Source organism: Budorcas taxicolor, chromosome 12, assembly GCF_023091745.1.
Source record: "Budorcas taxicolor isolate Tak-1 chromosome 12, Takin1.1, whole genome shotgun sequence".
Taxonomy (NCBI): domain Eukaryota; kingdom Metazoa; phylum Chordata; class Mammalia; order Artiodactyla; family Bovidae; genus Budorcas; species Budorcas taxicolor.
In genome coordinates this window covers 77,450,599-77,466,126 of record NC_068921.1, presented here as the reverse complement: position 1 = coordinate 77,466,126, position 15,528 = coordinate 77,450,599, and the positions used below count along the sequence as shown (strand labels likewise).

General features: G+C 46.0%; 1 protein-coding gene across 2 annotated transcripts in view; it reads left to right on the top strand.

The window, feature by feature from the left end:
* The window catches only part of TMTC4 (transmembrane O-mannosyltransferase targeting cadherins 4), a 57,514-nt gene that overhangs the window by 32,981 nt on the left and 9,005 nt on the right, over nt 1–15,528 (top strand). For both annotated transcript variants that reach the window (XM_052650075.1, XM_052650076.1), the window contains exons 7-14: nt 1,422–1,514; nt 1,744–1,908; nt 3,254–3,456; nt 4,945–5,116; nt 5,206–5,337; nt 10,806–10,885; nt 11,056–11,163; nt 11,257–11,398. In XM_052650075.1, coding sequence (XP_052506035.1) covers nt 1,422–1,514; nt 1,744–1,908; nt 3,254–3,456; nt 4,945–5,116; nt 5,206–5,337; nt 10,806–10,885; nt 11,056–11,163; nt 11,257–11,398 — 1,095 coding nt within the window. The remainder of the gene's footprint in view (nt 1–1,421; nt 1,515–1,743; nt 1,909–3,253; nt 3,457–4,944; nt 5,117–5,205; nt 5,338–10,805; nt 10,886–11,055; nt 11,164–11,256; nt 11,399–15,528) is intronic.

The window sequence follows — 15,528 nt, the reverse complement described above, 5'->3', positions numbered from 1 at the left end:
CCATCCACACAGTGTATATTCTGACCACTCTGCCTAGTTCCAGCAGGGAGTTCAGCTGCATGGCGTTGTCAACAGCAGCCACGTTTATGGAAAGTCCACTGCAGGGTAAAGGGTAGAGCCCAAGGCCAGATGAGCCCTCAGCTTGTAACCACAGGTGTCAGAGCTTTAAGAGCAGCCATACCTACTAGAAAGGAACTATGGTGCTGCTGCTGGAAGCTGTTAGCATCAGTGCAGCTGCAATATCACACTTCCTAGAGCCGGGGGTTTTGCATACTTGGAGTTATTGATCTTCTCCCTGAAGGTCATGGGCAGAGGTGGTCATGATTGGAGTTATTGATCTTCCCCCTAAAAGTCATGGGCAGAGGTGGCCATCCTCCACACAGTGGGGCTCTGCCATCCTCAGAGTATGGTTTCCAGTGCCACTCCAGACACCTCCGTCATCTCCTCCACAGCCAACTGGACGGGAAACCAAGGGTGGGGCGTGCTCTGGTCCATGACCAAACCTCCAAGAGGTGCGTGATCACTTCTGCCCACATCCCATTGGCTAGAACTCAGTCACATGACCACGCTCCCCTGTGGGGCTGGCTGTGTGCCAGGCAGGAAGGGACAGCTGGTGGGTGACGAGGAGTTTGAGCCTGGGATGTCTCTGCAGCCCCACCAGGGTCTGTATGTTCTGTTCCCTCTCTTCCAGGGCATATGCCCTGATCAGGCAGCACCCCAGGTTCCTGAAGTGTAATTACTTACATGGCTGGGTTTTCAAGGTTGCTGGCTGCCTTATTGGCTTAGGCATAGCCACTGCACAGGTATTGGCTCTGCTACAACTCTGGGACAGTTTTAGGGGGAAAAAATGGAAGGGGGGGCTTCTGCAGAACTTCTCCTGGGAACCCCAAATCTCTAGCTCTCCTGCATCTTATCATACTCTTGCACGCAGGCTATGAAACTGTGACTAACAGGGGATTTACTAGATGACAAATCTGATGGGACTTTCTTGGTGGTCCAGTGGTAAAGAATCGGCCTGCCAATGCAAGGGACACGGGTTCGATCCCTGGTCCGGGAAGATTCCACATGCTACAGGGCAACTAAGCCTGTGCGTCACAACTACTGAGCTTGTGCTCCGCAATGAAAGAAGCCAGTGCAATGAGGAGCCCCCGCTCACCGCAGCTAAAGAAAGTCTGTGCACAGCATCAAAGACCCAGTGTAACCAAGAATTTAATAAATAAACAAGTAAATTTGATGTGAATATCATGAGCTAATTTCACAGGAACCGTAGGATTTGTTTTGTTTTTAGAGCTGAAGAGATTATCTACGATGATCTAATCCAGGATATTTCTCGTCTAGATTATGCAATAGAATTGTGGCGTATCCTGGCTACCTGATCAGTTAGGCTGTCCCATGGCTGATTCCTTGCTTTGCTTTCTTAGGGTCTGAATGCCATCTTCGACATCTTGGTGATAGGCAAATTAAATGTCCTGGAAATTGTCCGGAAGGTCCTCCGTAAGGACAGATCGTTAGAGGTGAGTATCTGCTTTTGTCTCCAGCCGAGATGTGGAAAATGTCACGTACCTGCTGGCTTAAAACACCATTTTCAAAGTACTTCTTGCAACTTTGAATTCTAAAACAGGCAGCCTTTTAAAGCCCAGTGTCAGCGAGGTTCAGCCAGAATTGCTGCACATTTATACCTGGCTTGGCCACACTTTTATTTGAAAAATCCTCAACATTGTGGGCCTTGCACTGTCCTTTCAGAGCCCTGGCATGCTCCGGACAGGGGGCCTCCTCTTCAGAATGACCCTCCTGGCTTTGGGGGGAGCCGGGGTACTGTATGTACGCTGGAAGATCATGGGCACCGGCCCACCCGCCTTCACCGAGGTGGACAACCCCGCCTCCTTCGCCGACAGCGTGCTGGTCAGGGTGAGTCCCGGGTCCGTCCTCCGCTAGGTCATCTTTGCCCACCAGATCCCCAGGTCTTCCCTCCCTCTTCCTCCTCACCTCCCTCCCCAACATACCCACAAAACCCCCCCTTAATCAGAACACCTCCACACGTGTTTCCGTTCACCAACGAAGTTCTAGGGTGAAACCAGATTTTTATCAGGGCTTTGGAAGGGTGTAAAGTCTTTGTATTTCCTTGTGGCTCAGACGGTAAAGAATCTGCCTGCAGTGCAGGAGACCTGGGTTTGATCCCCGGGTCAGGAAGATCCCCTGGAGAAGGAAATGGCTACCCACTCCAGTATCCTTGCCTGGAGAATTCCATGAACCAAGGGGCCCGGTGGGCTGCAGTCCATGGGATCACAAAGAGCCAGACACGGACTGAGCAACTACTGTTTTCACTTTCACTCTAAACGAAATCAAGAGGAGTGGTTTAGAAAATGTCAGGTTTCTTGCCAGACTCCTTAAATCGTCCCCTAACCTACTTTTGGTATAATGGAAATTGATGTGTTGAGGTTCAGATAAAATATAGCAGTATTGATGGTATCTTTTTAAAAAGTCATTTATTTATCTTTGGCTGCACTGAGTGTGTTGTTTTGTGCGGGCTTTCTGTAGCTGCAGCGAGCCGGGGCTGCTCTCTAGCTATGGTGCACGGGCTCCGAATTTTGGTGGCTTCGCTCCTGGCAGAGCACCAGCGATAGGCGCCCAGGCTTCGGTAACTGCAGCACGCGGGCTTCATTGCTCCGAGGCATGCGGGATCTTCCTGGACAAGGGATCGAACCCGTGTCCCCTGCATTGGCAGGTGGATTCTTACCTACTGTACCGCTAGGGAAGTCCCTACTGGTGGTGTCTTTAAAAGTCTTAACGCTGTCCAGACTTTCTTGTCAAGGTTTGCTTTTTCTGAAGGCAAGGGTGTCTTAGCTGTGCGTTTCATACAGACAGAAATCTAACACCATAAAACCCTCCACTTGTATCGTCAGACACGTGCGAGACCCCTGGACAGCAGGTTTCCTGGGTCACAGACTTGGGACATCAGTGAATAATTGGGACATAGCATTCCCAGAAATATAACAAATGTAAAGCGGAGTCTGGTGGCTTTACTGTACTTTTTAAATCTATTTAAAAACAAAAAATCTCAATGTATTTAGTCAACTGCACACTTCAGCCTGGTGCCCAAGGCAGAAAGTGGCAACATTTTATTTTACACAACTGGGCTCCTTGAGCAGAAACATATGAAGGCCTCCAAAGGGAAGCTAGGAGATACATATATATATATGTATTTTTTTTTCCAAGTTCAGTATCAAATGTTTGTTTTTCTTTTGACTGGCAGGCCATAAACTATAATTACTACTATTCATTGAATGCCTGGCTGCTGCTGTGCCCTTGGTGGCTGTGTTTTGATTGGTCGATGGGTTGCATCCCCCTCATTAAGTCCGTCGGGGACTGGAGGGTGATTGCTCTGGCAGCGCTCTGGTTCTGCCTAATTGGCCTGATACGCCAAGCCCTGTGCTCTGAAGACAGCCACAAGAGAAGGTAAGAGGCCGAGCTGAATTTTAACTTCCACACCGGATGGAGTCTGAGCATGTTGCTAAATCCAGCACCACGGATTATCATAATGATTTTGTGCAAGGACAGGTTTCAGTAGAGATGCGCATGTCTGGGCAGGATGAGTTCTGTCCACTCGGAATCCATGGCTGGCTTCAACTCAAGGGGAGTGGACTGGAGGGGGCGCCCGATGACTGCTTCATCTCCCCGCCCGCCCCCCCAACCGTGATGTTGCATTTTGAGATCCTTCTCGCCATAGGTGGTAAAGAGTAATTTATGGTCTGAACGGAGAGTGTAATTCATGTGTGTTGTGCCCATCATTTCACAGTTCCCCTTCAGAAAGCCCTAGTGGATGCGACAGCGGTTCCTTCTCTTGTTATTTGTACAAAATAAGCTGCCACCCCAAAGAGACTCTTATTTCTCACCAAAAAAAAAAAGCAGGAGGTGGGGGGAGGGAAGGGTATTGAGAAAATAATTGGGAGGAAAAACCTGTTCTGTGGAAAAGAAAACTATTTAAGATGATTTCCTTTAGGCAGAAGTGTTTCTGGAATGAGATGAGTAATTTCTCAAAGTAAATTCAGTTCTGAGTTTACCCTGTGCCTTAAATCGGTTCGTAATTCTAAAGGGTGACACACCTCTGTCCCAATTCGCTGTGTATGTGCCAGCGGGATTTTTCTAACACTGCAAGCACAGATTTGTGGGAAGGAGCTATCAGATTTGACCGGCCTTCTTTTGTTTGGTTTTTAATTTTGTTGAAGTGTAATTGAGCTGCAACGCTGTGTTTAGTTTCTTTATACATCTGTGTGTTGCTTTTCATAGTCTTCTCCATTACCATTTATCGCTGGATTTTGAAGATAGTTCCGTGTGCTGTGCAGAAGGACGTTGTTGTTTGACCCAGCCTCTGATTCATCCTCTTAACATCACCTGGGACTCTGGGAATGCTTACCTGCTTCCACAAGTGTCCCGCCGCTCTCAGCTTTCTTTTTGCTCAACTGAAATTTATGCTGGAGCATCCCCAAATGATACGAGTTTATTTCAGATCTTGTGAAGTTTAAACCAGTTAAGTGACATTACATCCTGTTAAAGGTCAGGAGACTAAATTGGACTAACTGGGACCAATATCCCAATTAGCCCAATTGGGATATTGTAGGTGTTGAGCTATTTGACATCGACATGGTTTGAGATATAGTTAGAAGCAGGCAACTTCATAAGACCTCTCTAAGTAATCATTCTAACTTTATTCATGTGAATGTGAGGACTTCTAAGATTTATTCTTATGCTCGATGCTAAGATTTTTCTGTCTTATCTTAATGGTCCTCGGTTAGACCCTCCCTACTGATGCCTCTTCTTAATTGCTGGCATGAAAAAAAAAGAGAAAAAAGGGAAGGGGCGTCTTTATCATGGATTTCATGTAGAGTAGAATACTTTTCTTGAAAATTCTAAAAGTAGCCATTCTAACTACTTCTCGTCTACCAGGATCCTCACGCTGGGCCTGGGACTCCTCATTATCCCGTTCCTTCCCGCAAGTAACCTGTTCTTCCGAGTGGGCTTTGTGGTGGCCGAGAGGGTCTTGTACCTCCCCAGCGCCGGCTACTGCATGCTGCTGACGTTTGGATTTGCAGCACTCAGTAAACACACGAAGAAAAAGGTATTGGCCCGGTGAGGTGGGTGCCGTTCCTGACCAAGACGATGGGTGGGTTTTACTAATGACATTTCCCGTGTCCCTCTCTTCTTAAGAAATTGATTGCTGCTCTCATCCTGGGAATTTTATTCCTAAACACGCTGAGATGTGTGGTTCGCAGCGGCGAGTGGCGGAGTGAAGACCAGCTTTTCCGAAGCGCCCTGTCTGTGTGTCCTCTCAATGCCAAGGTGTGTTGGCTGCCACGTTTTTAAGTTCGACAGCGGAGTGAGGAGAATCTGGAATATGACCTTGGTCATAGACTTGGAGGTTTTCTTTTTCATTTTTTTTTTTTCCCTTACGTGATCTTGACAAAGTTTACTACAATTACACTTTAGGCAAAATAATTAAAAAGGAATCATTAAAACCAGACAATGTCAGGGAAACAGCATATTTCTTAAACACGTTTCTGTTCATCTTCCACTTGGTCCAATCATGGATCGAGGTGGTGGCAGGGTGGGCAACTCCATGCATTCAGGCTCAGGTCTGGGGAGACCCACAGTCAGACCTCGTAGAGCACACTTTTTGAAACAAGCACTCCAGCCTCCTCCAGTCTATAACTGGAAGATGATAATACCTACCAGTGGACAGCAGTTTGGTTTAGGAATTTAAAGGATGCTCTGTGGGGGGCAGTACGCACGTTTCTATCACCTGTGGCTTCTCTGCCTGGAGTTGTTTTTGCCAGATTAGGTAAAAATAAAATGCATAGACTCTAAAATTGGCAGTGTTCTTGTTGACACGGTCTGGTAGGAATTTGTTTCACTTGTATCCTTGATGAACTCCATCTCTTCACTTACCCAGCTGTGCATCTTTGGGCAAAATGGTTTTGAACATTGAATGCCCTTATCTGTAACAAGGAGGGGGACCATGGCTGTCCCCTGGGCTTGTCGTGAGCCCTTCATGAATGTGGTCTCTGAAATCCCCTGACATGGTACTTAGAACATGGTAAGTGCTCAAGAAATGTTTGTTTTCATAGGCTCCTTTTTAGTATCGGCTGTCCCATTACATGAAAAGAAGGGAATGATACTTGCTTAAAATGGGAGGCCAAGGAGTCAGGTGAGAATATTTTCTATTAGGCGCTAATGGTGAAGAGCCCTCCTGCCAACCCAGGAGACATAAGAAACTCGGGGGTTCAATCCCTGAGTTAGGAAGATCCCCTGGAGGAGGCCATGGCAACCCACTCCAGTATTCTTGCCTGGAGAATCCCATGGACAGAGGAGCCTGGTGGGCTGCAGTCCATAGGGTCGCAAAGAGTTGGACGCGACTGAAGCGTTTTAGCATGCATAGATCATTATGTGATTAATAATGGTGTCTTTCGGTGTCATCAGGATTGGAATTTCCTCAGATGCTTAAAAGCGATCCTCTTTGGAGCAGGGTCAATAAAAGCACCATGAAGTTCTATATCATTTCCACGTTCTATGCTTAAGAGAAAGCAGTGATTTCAGGCGAAACTATATGAAGAAATCTAATGAATAGCTGATGTCTTACTGTGACCCTGGAGTGAAGGATACTATTATATAAAACATGTTGACTCCTTGTTTGTCTTTCCCTTGGTTTAAAAAAACTTTTTCGTGTTTTATAGTTAAGGGGCTTAGATAAAAGAGTGAATTACTTCAGCCTTTTATTGTCGACTTGATTTGCTGACCTAACCATTTATGTTATGCTACTGAAAGTAAATCAGCCTGTGATTTAATTTCATAAATGTTAATAGATTTGCTTTGTTTTTACTTTTCTGTTTGAATAGCAGTGATTACCCCTTCTATTTTACTTCTTCCCCAGAAGGAACTCACATTTCTTTGTAGAGGCTCTGTCATTAATTTCCATTATCCTCCCTCGAAGGCTTTTAGAGAAAGGTTATTATGTTCCTTAATTTTCCAAATGTGAGAGACTGAAGCATAGAAGGACGGAGCTGATGGTATCTGGGTTAGTAACTCAGGTGGTAGGTAGAGACCGGGTATAGTCCTGCACCCAGCTTACCCTGGGGAACAAGCAGGGATGGGACCGTGTGATGTCTGAGCCCACACGGCTGCCCCAGTGAGTGACTTCATATATCACAGGCTAGAAAACTCAGGGGCTGTGCAGACGGACACGCACACAATCATGTTCCTGTGTGTGCAGTTTTCGCCTTTAAATTTAAGACATACACATAAGATCTCATCTTCAAAGTGCACCCAATAGTGACAAGCCTCTCCAGGAACATTTTTTAGTGATGCCATTCAGTATGGGGCTTCCCTGGTGGCTCAGACAGTAAAGAATCTGCCTGCAATGCGGGAGACCTGGGTTCAGTCCCTAGTTTGGGAAGATCCCCTGGAGGAGGGCATGGCAACCTCCTCCAGTATTCTTGTCTGGAGAATCCCCATGGACAGAGGAGCCTGGCGGGCTGCAGTCCATGGGGTCACAAAGAGTCAGACACAACGGAGCAATTAAGCACATTTAGTATGTATGAGCAAGATAGAGTTGGTTTTTTGTTTGTTTGTTTTGGGTTTTTTGTTGTTGTTTTACTTGGCACGATAAATTGAAGTGTATTAAAATTCTCTACACTTTTTTTTTTTTTTCTTGGAAAAAAGCTAGGTTGATTTCAGGGAAGAGATCTCCTTTAAGATGATTTCATTTGACTCTGTTGCAGGAGATGCATTTTCTGCACTCGTTCCACTTTCCATCCATTGACTGTTAACTTAGCAGTTGGCACTATGCTGTAGACCAGGCCCAGATTTACAAATGCGACTCGGTGCTGAGCCTGGTCAGGCATTGGAATTACCCACAGTGCCTTGCATCTGGTAGGAACTCGTGATATTAGTGACTGAACTGAGCCAAATAGAAATTAAATTCCTACTACAGATGAGATACCAAGTATCTGATTATACTTGCAGCCATTCTTCCTTTTCGAGGCTTGCAAGTATGTGGCACTTTATATCAATCCTGGGATACAATGCTAAGTTTGTTTAGCTGTGAAAGGGATCATTTACCACAATGAGGTATTTCCTTAAGGATGAGGCAGGGTGGGTTATAGGACTTTTATGTGGTTAAAACATTTTAACGTCAAGTGTTAACAGGAAATTTGAAACCGCTGTGTTGAATGTGCCTTCTTCCCTTACGGATGCTTTCACTTCGTTTGTATTTACATATCCTTGACCAGGGGTCTTATCTGTGGCTTCTGTGCTGGTTCGTTGCCTTGGCGTATGAATCACAAAGGCTGGAGGGAAGGTTCAAGGATCAGCAGGCTTTTTCAGTCCTTTACATTCCATGGAAACAAAAATCATTCTTTAAACTCTGTTTCAAGTAAACTGTTCCTGAGCGTTTTGCTTTGGTTTTTCAAGTGGGTTTTCTGTTCAAATATGTCCCTGCATATAACCCATAGGATAAGGCTGGCCTCTGGGTAAGCCTGTTCTCCAGTCGTAATTATGGGCAGCTTGCCTTCTAGGCAGCTCTCTGATCTTTAACTGGTTCCACTGGCTTCACTGCAGTCTGATTCTGCAGAGGCACCCTCCTCCCTCCGCTGATTTCCTGGTCTAACAGAACAGCGGCTCTACTGCAGAGGGCAGTTCAGCTCTTTGTCTGAGCATTTGATTGAGAAAACAGAATTTCCCAGGAAGTGGCAGGAGCTCGCTGACTTGAAGTCTGTGTAGGAGCTGTCTTTGTATTCTGGGGACCATAGGCACGTCCACATTCGCAGGTTGGAGCCTCCCTTTGTGTGCAGGACAGGAGTGAAGTTAACACTTCCAGCCTGGGGCTGGGACTGGGACTGGGACAAGCCCCAAATCAAACCATTTAGAGCACACTTTTCCAAACCCAGGATCCAGCCATAGCCTCCTCCAAGCTATAACTTGAAGATGGTAATACCTATGGATAGACAGTAATTTGGTTCGGGAAGTTTAAATTATATAGCGTGCTGCACAATATTACACATTTCTGTCACCCATGATTTTCTTGTTTTCTGATTCCTTGTGCACAAGGAGATAAAAATAGAAATATAGACTTTAAAATTGTGAGTTAAAAAACAAATCTCTGCTACATACGTGCTTAAAGAATATCGCACTGTTCTATACCCTTCTAGAAATAGTAGTGTTTTTTGAAGATGATTGATAAGGCAGGATGTGGTTAGACTTTTAGAAGGGCTTTTGAATGCTCAGATATAATGCTACTTGACTGTACTCAAACCATTATTGTAATTCACCACGTATCAGTCCACTGTTGTTGTTCAATTGCTAAGTCATGTCCAAAGCTCCGTGACCCCATGGACTGTAGCACACCAGATTCCTCTGTCCCCCACTGTCTCCCGGAGTTTGCTCAAATTCATGTCCGTTGAATCAGTGATGCTATCTAATCATCTCACCCTCTGCTTTCCTCTGCTTCCCCCATCCCCAACTCTTTGCGACCAATCCCTTTGCCACCCTGTGAACTGGGGCCCACTAGGATCCTCACCATGAGATTCTCCTGGCAGGAATACTGGAGTGGATTGGAATTTCTTCCTCCGGGGGACCTTCCTGACTCAGGGATCAAACCTGTGTCTCTTGCATTGACAAGTGGATGCTTTACAACTGAGCCACTTGGGAAGCCCTCATATCGGTCCACTAGGGCTGCCATAACAAGACACTATGGACTGCGTGGCTTAAACAGTAGAAGCTTATTTTCTTACAGCTCTGGAGGCCCGAAGTCCAAGACCAAGGCATCAGAGGGCTGGCTTCTCCTGAGGCCTTTGTCCTTGGCTGGCAGACTTCTTGCTAAAACCTCACGTGGTCTTCCTCACGTGGTCTTCCTGTGTCTTTCCTCTGTGTGCGGGCATCCCTGGTGTTTCACTGTGTGTCGCCATTTCCTCCTCTTATAAGGACACCATTCAGATTGGATTAGGGCCCGAAGAACCTCGTTTCAACTTAAGGACCTCTTTAAAGACCCCATCTTTCAATTCAGTCACATTCTGGGGTACGAGGGGCTAGGACTTCAACATGAATTTTGCAGTCACAGTGCAGCCCGTAACACCCCAAAGAAGCATTATTTTACCTGAAGAGAAATAGCAGAGTGAGTGAGTGGGTCTAGAAGTTGCCTTGAGCAGCTGGCCTGTCTTCACCTGGCCCCCTCAGACATGGGTGTGATGCAGGGGGAAGAGACACAGGCTTTGGAGCCTGGGTTCAAATCCAGCACCACAACCTTGGGTAAGACGCTTAGTGACAGCGAAGCAGCGCGTCAGCACCTGCAAGTCGCCTGTGTTACTGTCGCTATCAGCATGCAGCATGTATTTCTGTAGCATCATCTTCTCTGAGACTCCTTTTGACCTTTACATCCTACGCCTCCAAACAGAACGTTTGATGATGGAGAAATACTTTTGACCCGTTTCCCTGATGGCTCAGCGGTAAAGAATCCTCCTGCCAATGCAGAAAGGAGATGCAGAAGACACAGTTTCAGTTCCTGGGTCAGGAAGATCCCCCCGGGGAAGGAAATGGTAACCCACTCCAGTATTCTTGCCTGGGAAATCCCATGGACAGAGGAGCCTGGTGGGCTACAAGGGGATGAGCGACCACGGAGTCGCCAAAAATGTCGGACACGACTGAGCGACTAAACAACAACAACAATCCTTTGCTTTCAGTTAGAAGGTATGATGGGCCTCCCAGGTCCAAACAAAGAAGCCTGGCAGCTGACAGCCAAGTTTTTCCTCTCTTTGCAGGTTCACTACAACGTTGGCAAAAACTTGGCTGATAAAGGCAATCAGACCGCGGCCATCAGATATTACCGGGAAGCGGTGAGGTACTGCGAGCGGCTTATCTCGCAGAAGACATGCCGTTTTTACAGTATCTGTATCTTATTGTAACTTTCTAGCGCTAAAAACCTGCCCCCGCGAGGACCCTGACTTTAGGTTTGCCAGTGCCTGAGAGCTGGGTGAAGACTGCGGGCTTGGTTTCTCTTTCCACTTCCAGATTAAATCCCAAGTATGTCCATGCCATGAATAATCTGGGAAACATCCTGAAAGAAAGGAACGAGCTTCAGGAAGCGGAGGAGCTGCTGTCGTTGGCTGTGCAGATACAGTAAGCGTCCTCTTATAATTGGGTTCACGGCGAGGACGGGCGCTCCTGCCTCCTGGGGACTGACGCTTTCTTTTTGCCTCGTTCACCTTCCAGGCCAGACTTCGCTGCCGCGTGGATGAATTTAGGCATCGTACAAAACAGCCTGAAGCGGTTCCAAGCCGCGGAGCAAAGTTACCGGACGGCGATCAAGCACCGGAGGAAATACCCGGATTGTTACTACAACCTGGGGCGTTTGGTGAGCTTGCGGTACTCTGCGGCTGCGGAGGAAAAGCATGATTTTGTTTCCCTCTTTACACAGTTATCATTGTAACGTCTGTTTGGTACTTGCCCTCTTAGTGAAGTGAAAGTCGCTCAGTCGTGTCCGACTCTTTGCGACCCCATCCATGGGATTCTTCAGGCCAGAATACTGGAGTGGGTAGCTTGTTTCTCTCTCCAGGGGATCTTCCCAACCCAGGGATCGAACCCAGGTCTCCCGCATTGCAGGCGGATTCTTTTCCTAGCACTATATCCTCGGTACTTTGGGCGAAAACGGAGATTGATCAGGAAGAACCTAGTCCAGCCTCATAGGATTGACTGTCACCAGGCAGAAGAAAGTGATTAGGTCATTTGAAATATTGTATTACTTCAGATGGGATTTACAAGCAAAACTGATGAAACTCATTCAAGTGGAAAAAATAGGAATCCACCTGGCAATGCAGGGGACACGGGTTTGATCCCCTGATCAGGGAAGATCTGACATGCCTCAGGGCGACTGGCTTAGTTGCCACAACTGCTGAGCCCTGAGCTCTAGAGCCGGGGAACCACAGCTGCTGAAGCTCACTCACCCTGGAGCCTGTGCTGGGCAACAGGAGAAACCACGGCAGTGAGAAGCCCAAGCCCCAGAACTAGAGAGATGCCCCCACTCACCGCAGCTAGAGGAAAGCCTTAGCAGCCATGAAGACCCAGCACAGCCAAAAATAAATACATAATTTCTTTAAAAGACACTTAAAAAAAAAGTGAGAGTAGCAACACCCATTCTTGCCCTCTACATCTTGTGAAGTCCTTTTACGGACATTTATCTCAGTTGAAGGCAGCTATTTGATTTCCTAATATGTGGGTTGTTTTTTTTTAAAGCGCTAATTAGAGAGCAAGCCAACTCGAATTAGCCAAGTTTAAGAGATCATAAAGGCAACAGGTTAAACTAAGGAGTAAATTACAATTTTTAAAGTCCCTTTGTGCCCTGTAAAACGGTGTTCCAAGGGGTTACTTCCTGATAAACATTGGCTTCTCTGTTTTTTAAAACACGGATAAAAACTGAAATTTAAAAAAACAAACCCATAATGTGATTTCTGAGCCTTCCTTTTCTCCTGTCTCAAGGGACGGTTCCCTGGGTTTTTACAGGGAACCACCCCTCACCCCCATAAAAGAAAGCTCAGGAGCCCACAAAAGGGCTTTGAGATTATTTAATGGAAATTTTGGTTACTAACCCACTCCAGTATTCTTGCCTGAAAAATTCCATGGACAGAGAACCCTGGGAGGCTACAGTACTTGGGTTGCAAAGAGTCAGACCCAACTGAGCGGCCAACACATACACACTCATACACTCACACACACACACACACACACACAAACTCACACTCACACACACACACACACAAACTCACACTCACACACACACACACACAAACTCACTCACACACACACACAAACTCACACACACACACACAAACACACACACACACACAAACTCACAAACTCACACACACACACACAAACACACACACACACAAACTCACACTCACACACACACACAAACTCACACTCACACACACACACAAACTCACACACACACACACAAACTCACACTCACACACACACACACAAACTCACACACACACACAAACTCACACTCACACACACACACACAAACTCACACACACACACACACAAACACACTCACACACACACAAACTCACACACACACAAACTCACACTCACACACACACACACACAAACTCACACACACACACAAACTCACACTCACACACACACACACAAACTCACACTCACACACACACACACAAACTCACACACACACACACAAACTCACACTCACACACACACACACAAACACACACACACACAAACTCACACACACAAACTCACACTCACACACACACACACAAACTCACACACACACACACACAAACTCACACTCACACACACACACTCACACACACACACACACAAACTCACACTCACACACACACACTCACACTCACACACACACAAACTCACACTCACACACACACACAAACTCACACTCACACACACACAAACTCACACTCACACACAAACTCACACTCACACACAAACTCACACTCACACACACACAAACTCACACTCACTCACACACACACACTCACACACACACACACACAAACACACACACACACACAAACTCACACTCACACACACACACAAACTCACACTCACACACACACACAAACTCACACTCACACACACACACACAAACACACACACACACAAACTCACACTCACACACACACAAACTCACACTCACACACACACACAAACTCACACTCACACACACACACAAACTCACACTCACACACAAACTCACTCACACACACACACACACAAACTCACACTCACACACACACACACAAACACACACACACACACAAACTCACTCACACACACACACACACAAACTCACACTCACACACACACACACACAAACTCACACTCACACACTCACACACACACACAAACTCACACTCACACACACACACACACACACACAAACTCACACACACACACACAAACACACACACACACACAAACTCACACACACACACACAAACACACACACACACAAACACACACACACACAAACTCACACACACACAAACTCACTCACACACACACACAAACTCACACTCACACACACACACACAAACTCACACTCACACACACACACAAACTCACACACACACACACAAACTCACACTCACACACACACACAAACACACTCACACACACACACACACAAACTCACACACACACACACGCACACAAACTCACACTCACACACACACAAATAATCTGGTCCTCTGTATCGTTTTCTTGGAGAGAGGAGAGACAGCACAACTTCTCTGTAATGATATCAGTAGAGATCAGAAAATCCAATCACATATAACGCAGGTTAGATTCTTACCAAGTTCATGAAATGAGAAGAGGTCTGGAAACAAGTTGGCTATTATCCAAATACCTGCCTTGGTGGTTATGGCAGAGATTACTGTTTACTGTGTCTACACCAGGACTTGCATTGACATAGTATTCTTGAGATCCACATGAATTCTTCTTTGTTTTTTCCCCCACTATGGTTCATTACAGAATATTGAATATGGTTCCCTGCACAGTACAATAGGACCTTGTTGTTTATCCACTGTCTGTATAATAGTTTGTATATGCTAGTTCCAAACTCCCAATCCGTCGCTCCCCCAGCCCCCACTGAATTCTTTGATTCTTTTTTGTTCCTCTTTTTTGGAAGCAGCTTTTTTCTCATTATTGTTTGTGTTGTGAGTGTATCTGCCTGGAGTCCTGGGTTAATACTTTAAAGCTCTAATACTTAGCAGTCTTCTTCCTTCCTGCAATAGCTGCCGGTCGCTGCAGTTCCTTGGGGTTTGCGAAATTGAGAATTTATGGTAAATGAGCCAAGTTAACGTTCAAAGAAAGGAAGATGGAATATAAACTAGAGGATTCTAGCACTGTGCTCCAGGCGCTGGAGCTCATCCCCTCTCTCACGCAGAAGATCATCCTAGTCTTCACTGTATGGAGACCTTCTGCCACTCTCTGTGTATTGTTTACTAATTATGCTGCCATGAAGTAATCTTCCTGCATTCTCTCCTGCCAGCTGTTCTTGCTTATTTAAAGATTTTGTCCTCTATTGTGGTTTAATTATCTAGCTTTTGCCTGCTTGACAGCTTAAAAGCATTAAGAGCTTAATTTTTAAAAGCTCAACCAGTATATTTATATATCAGCAAATAATAAGGACTTAAGAGTTTCTGTTTGGAAAAAAAAAAAATCCTCCTTAGTCACTCTTTAGTAGTGGGAAACAGAAATGTGTTTTGATGTCTGGATCCAGATAAGAAGGGAATATAATGCAGTTCTCATGTGACATAGGAAATGGGGAGGAGCTGGATTATTTGGGACCCTGGTCTCCTGCCTTGCAGGCGGATTCTTCACAGTGTGAGTCACCAGGGAAGCCCTTACCTGGGACACATCACTGATATTAGAGAACTATGGTAATGGTGACGGGACACAGTTCACTGTGCAAGGACTGACTGTATCAGTCAGGAC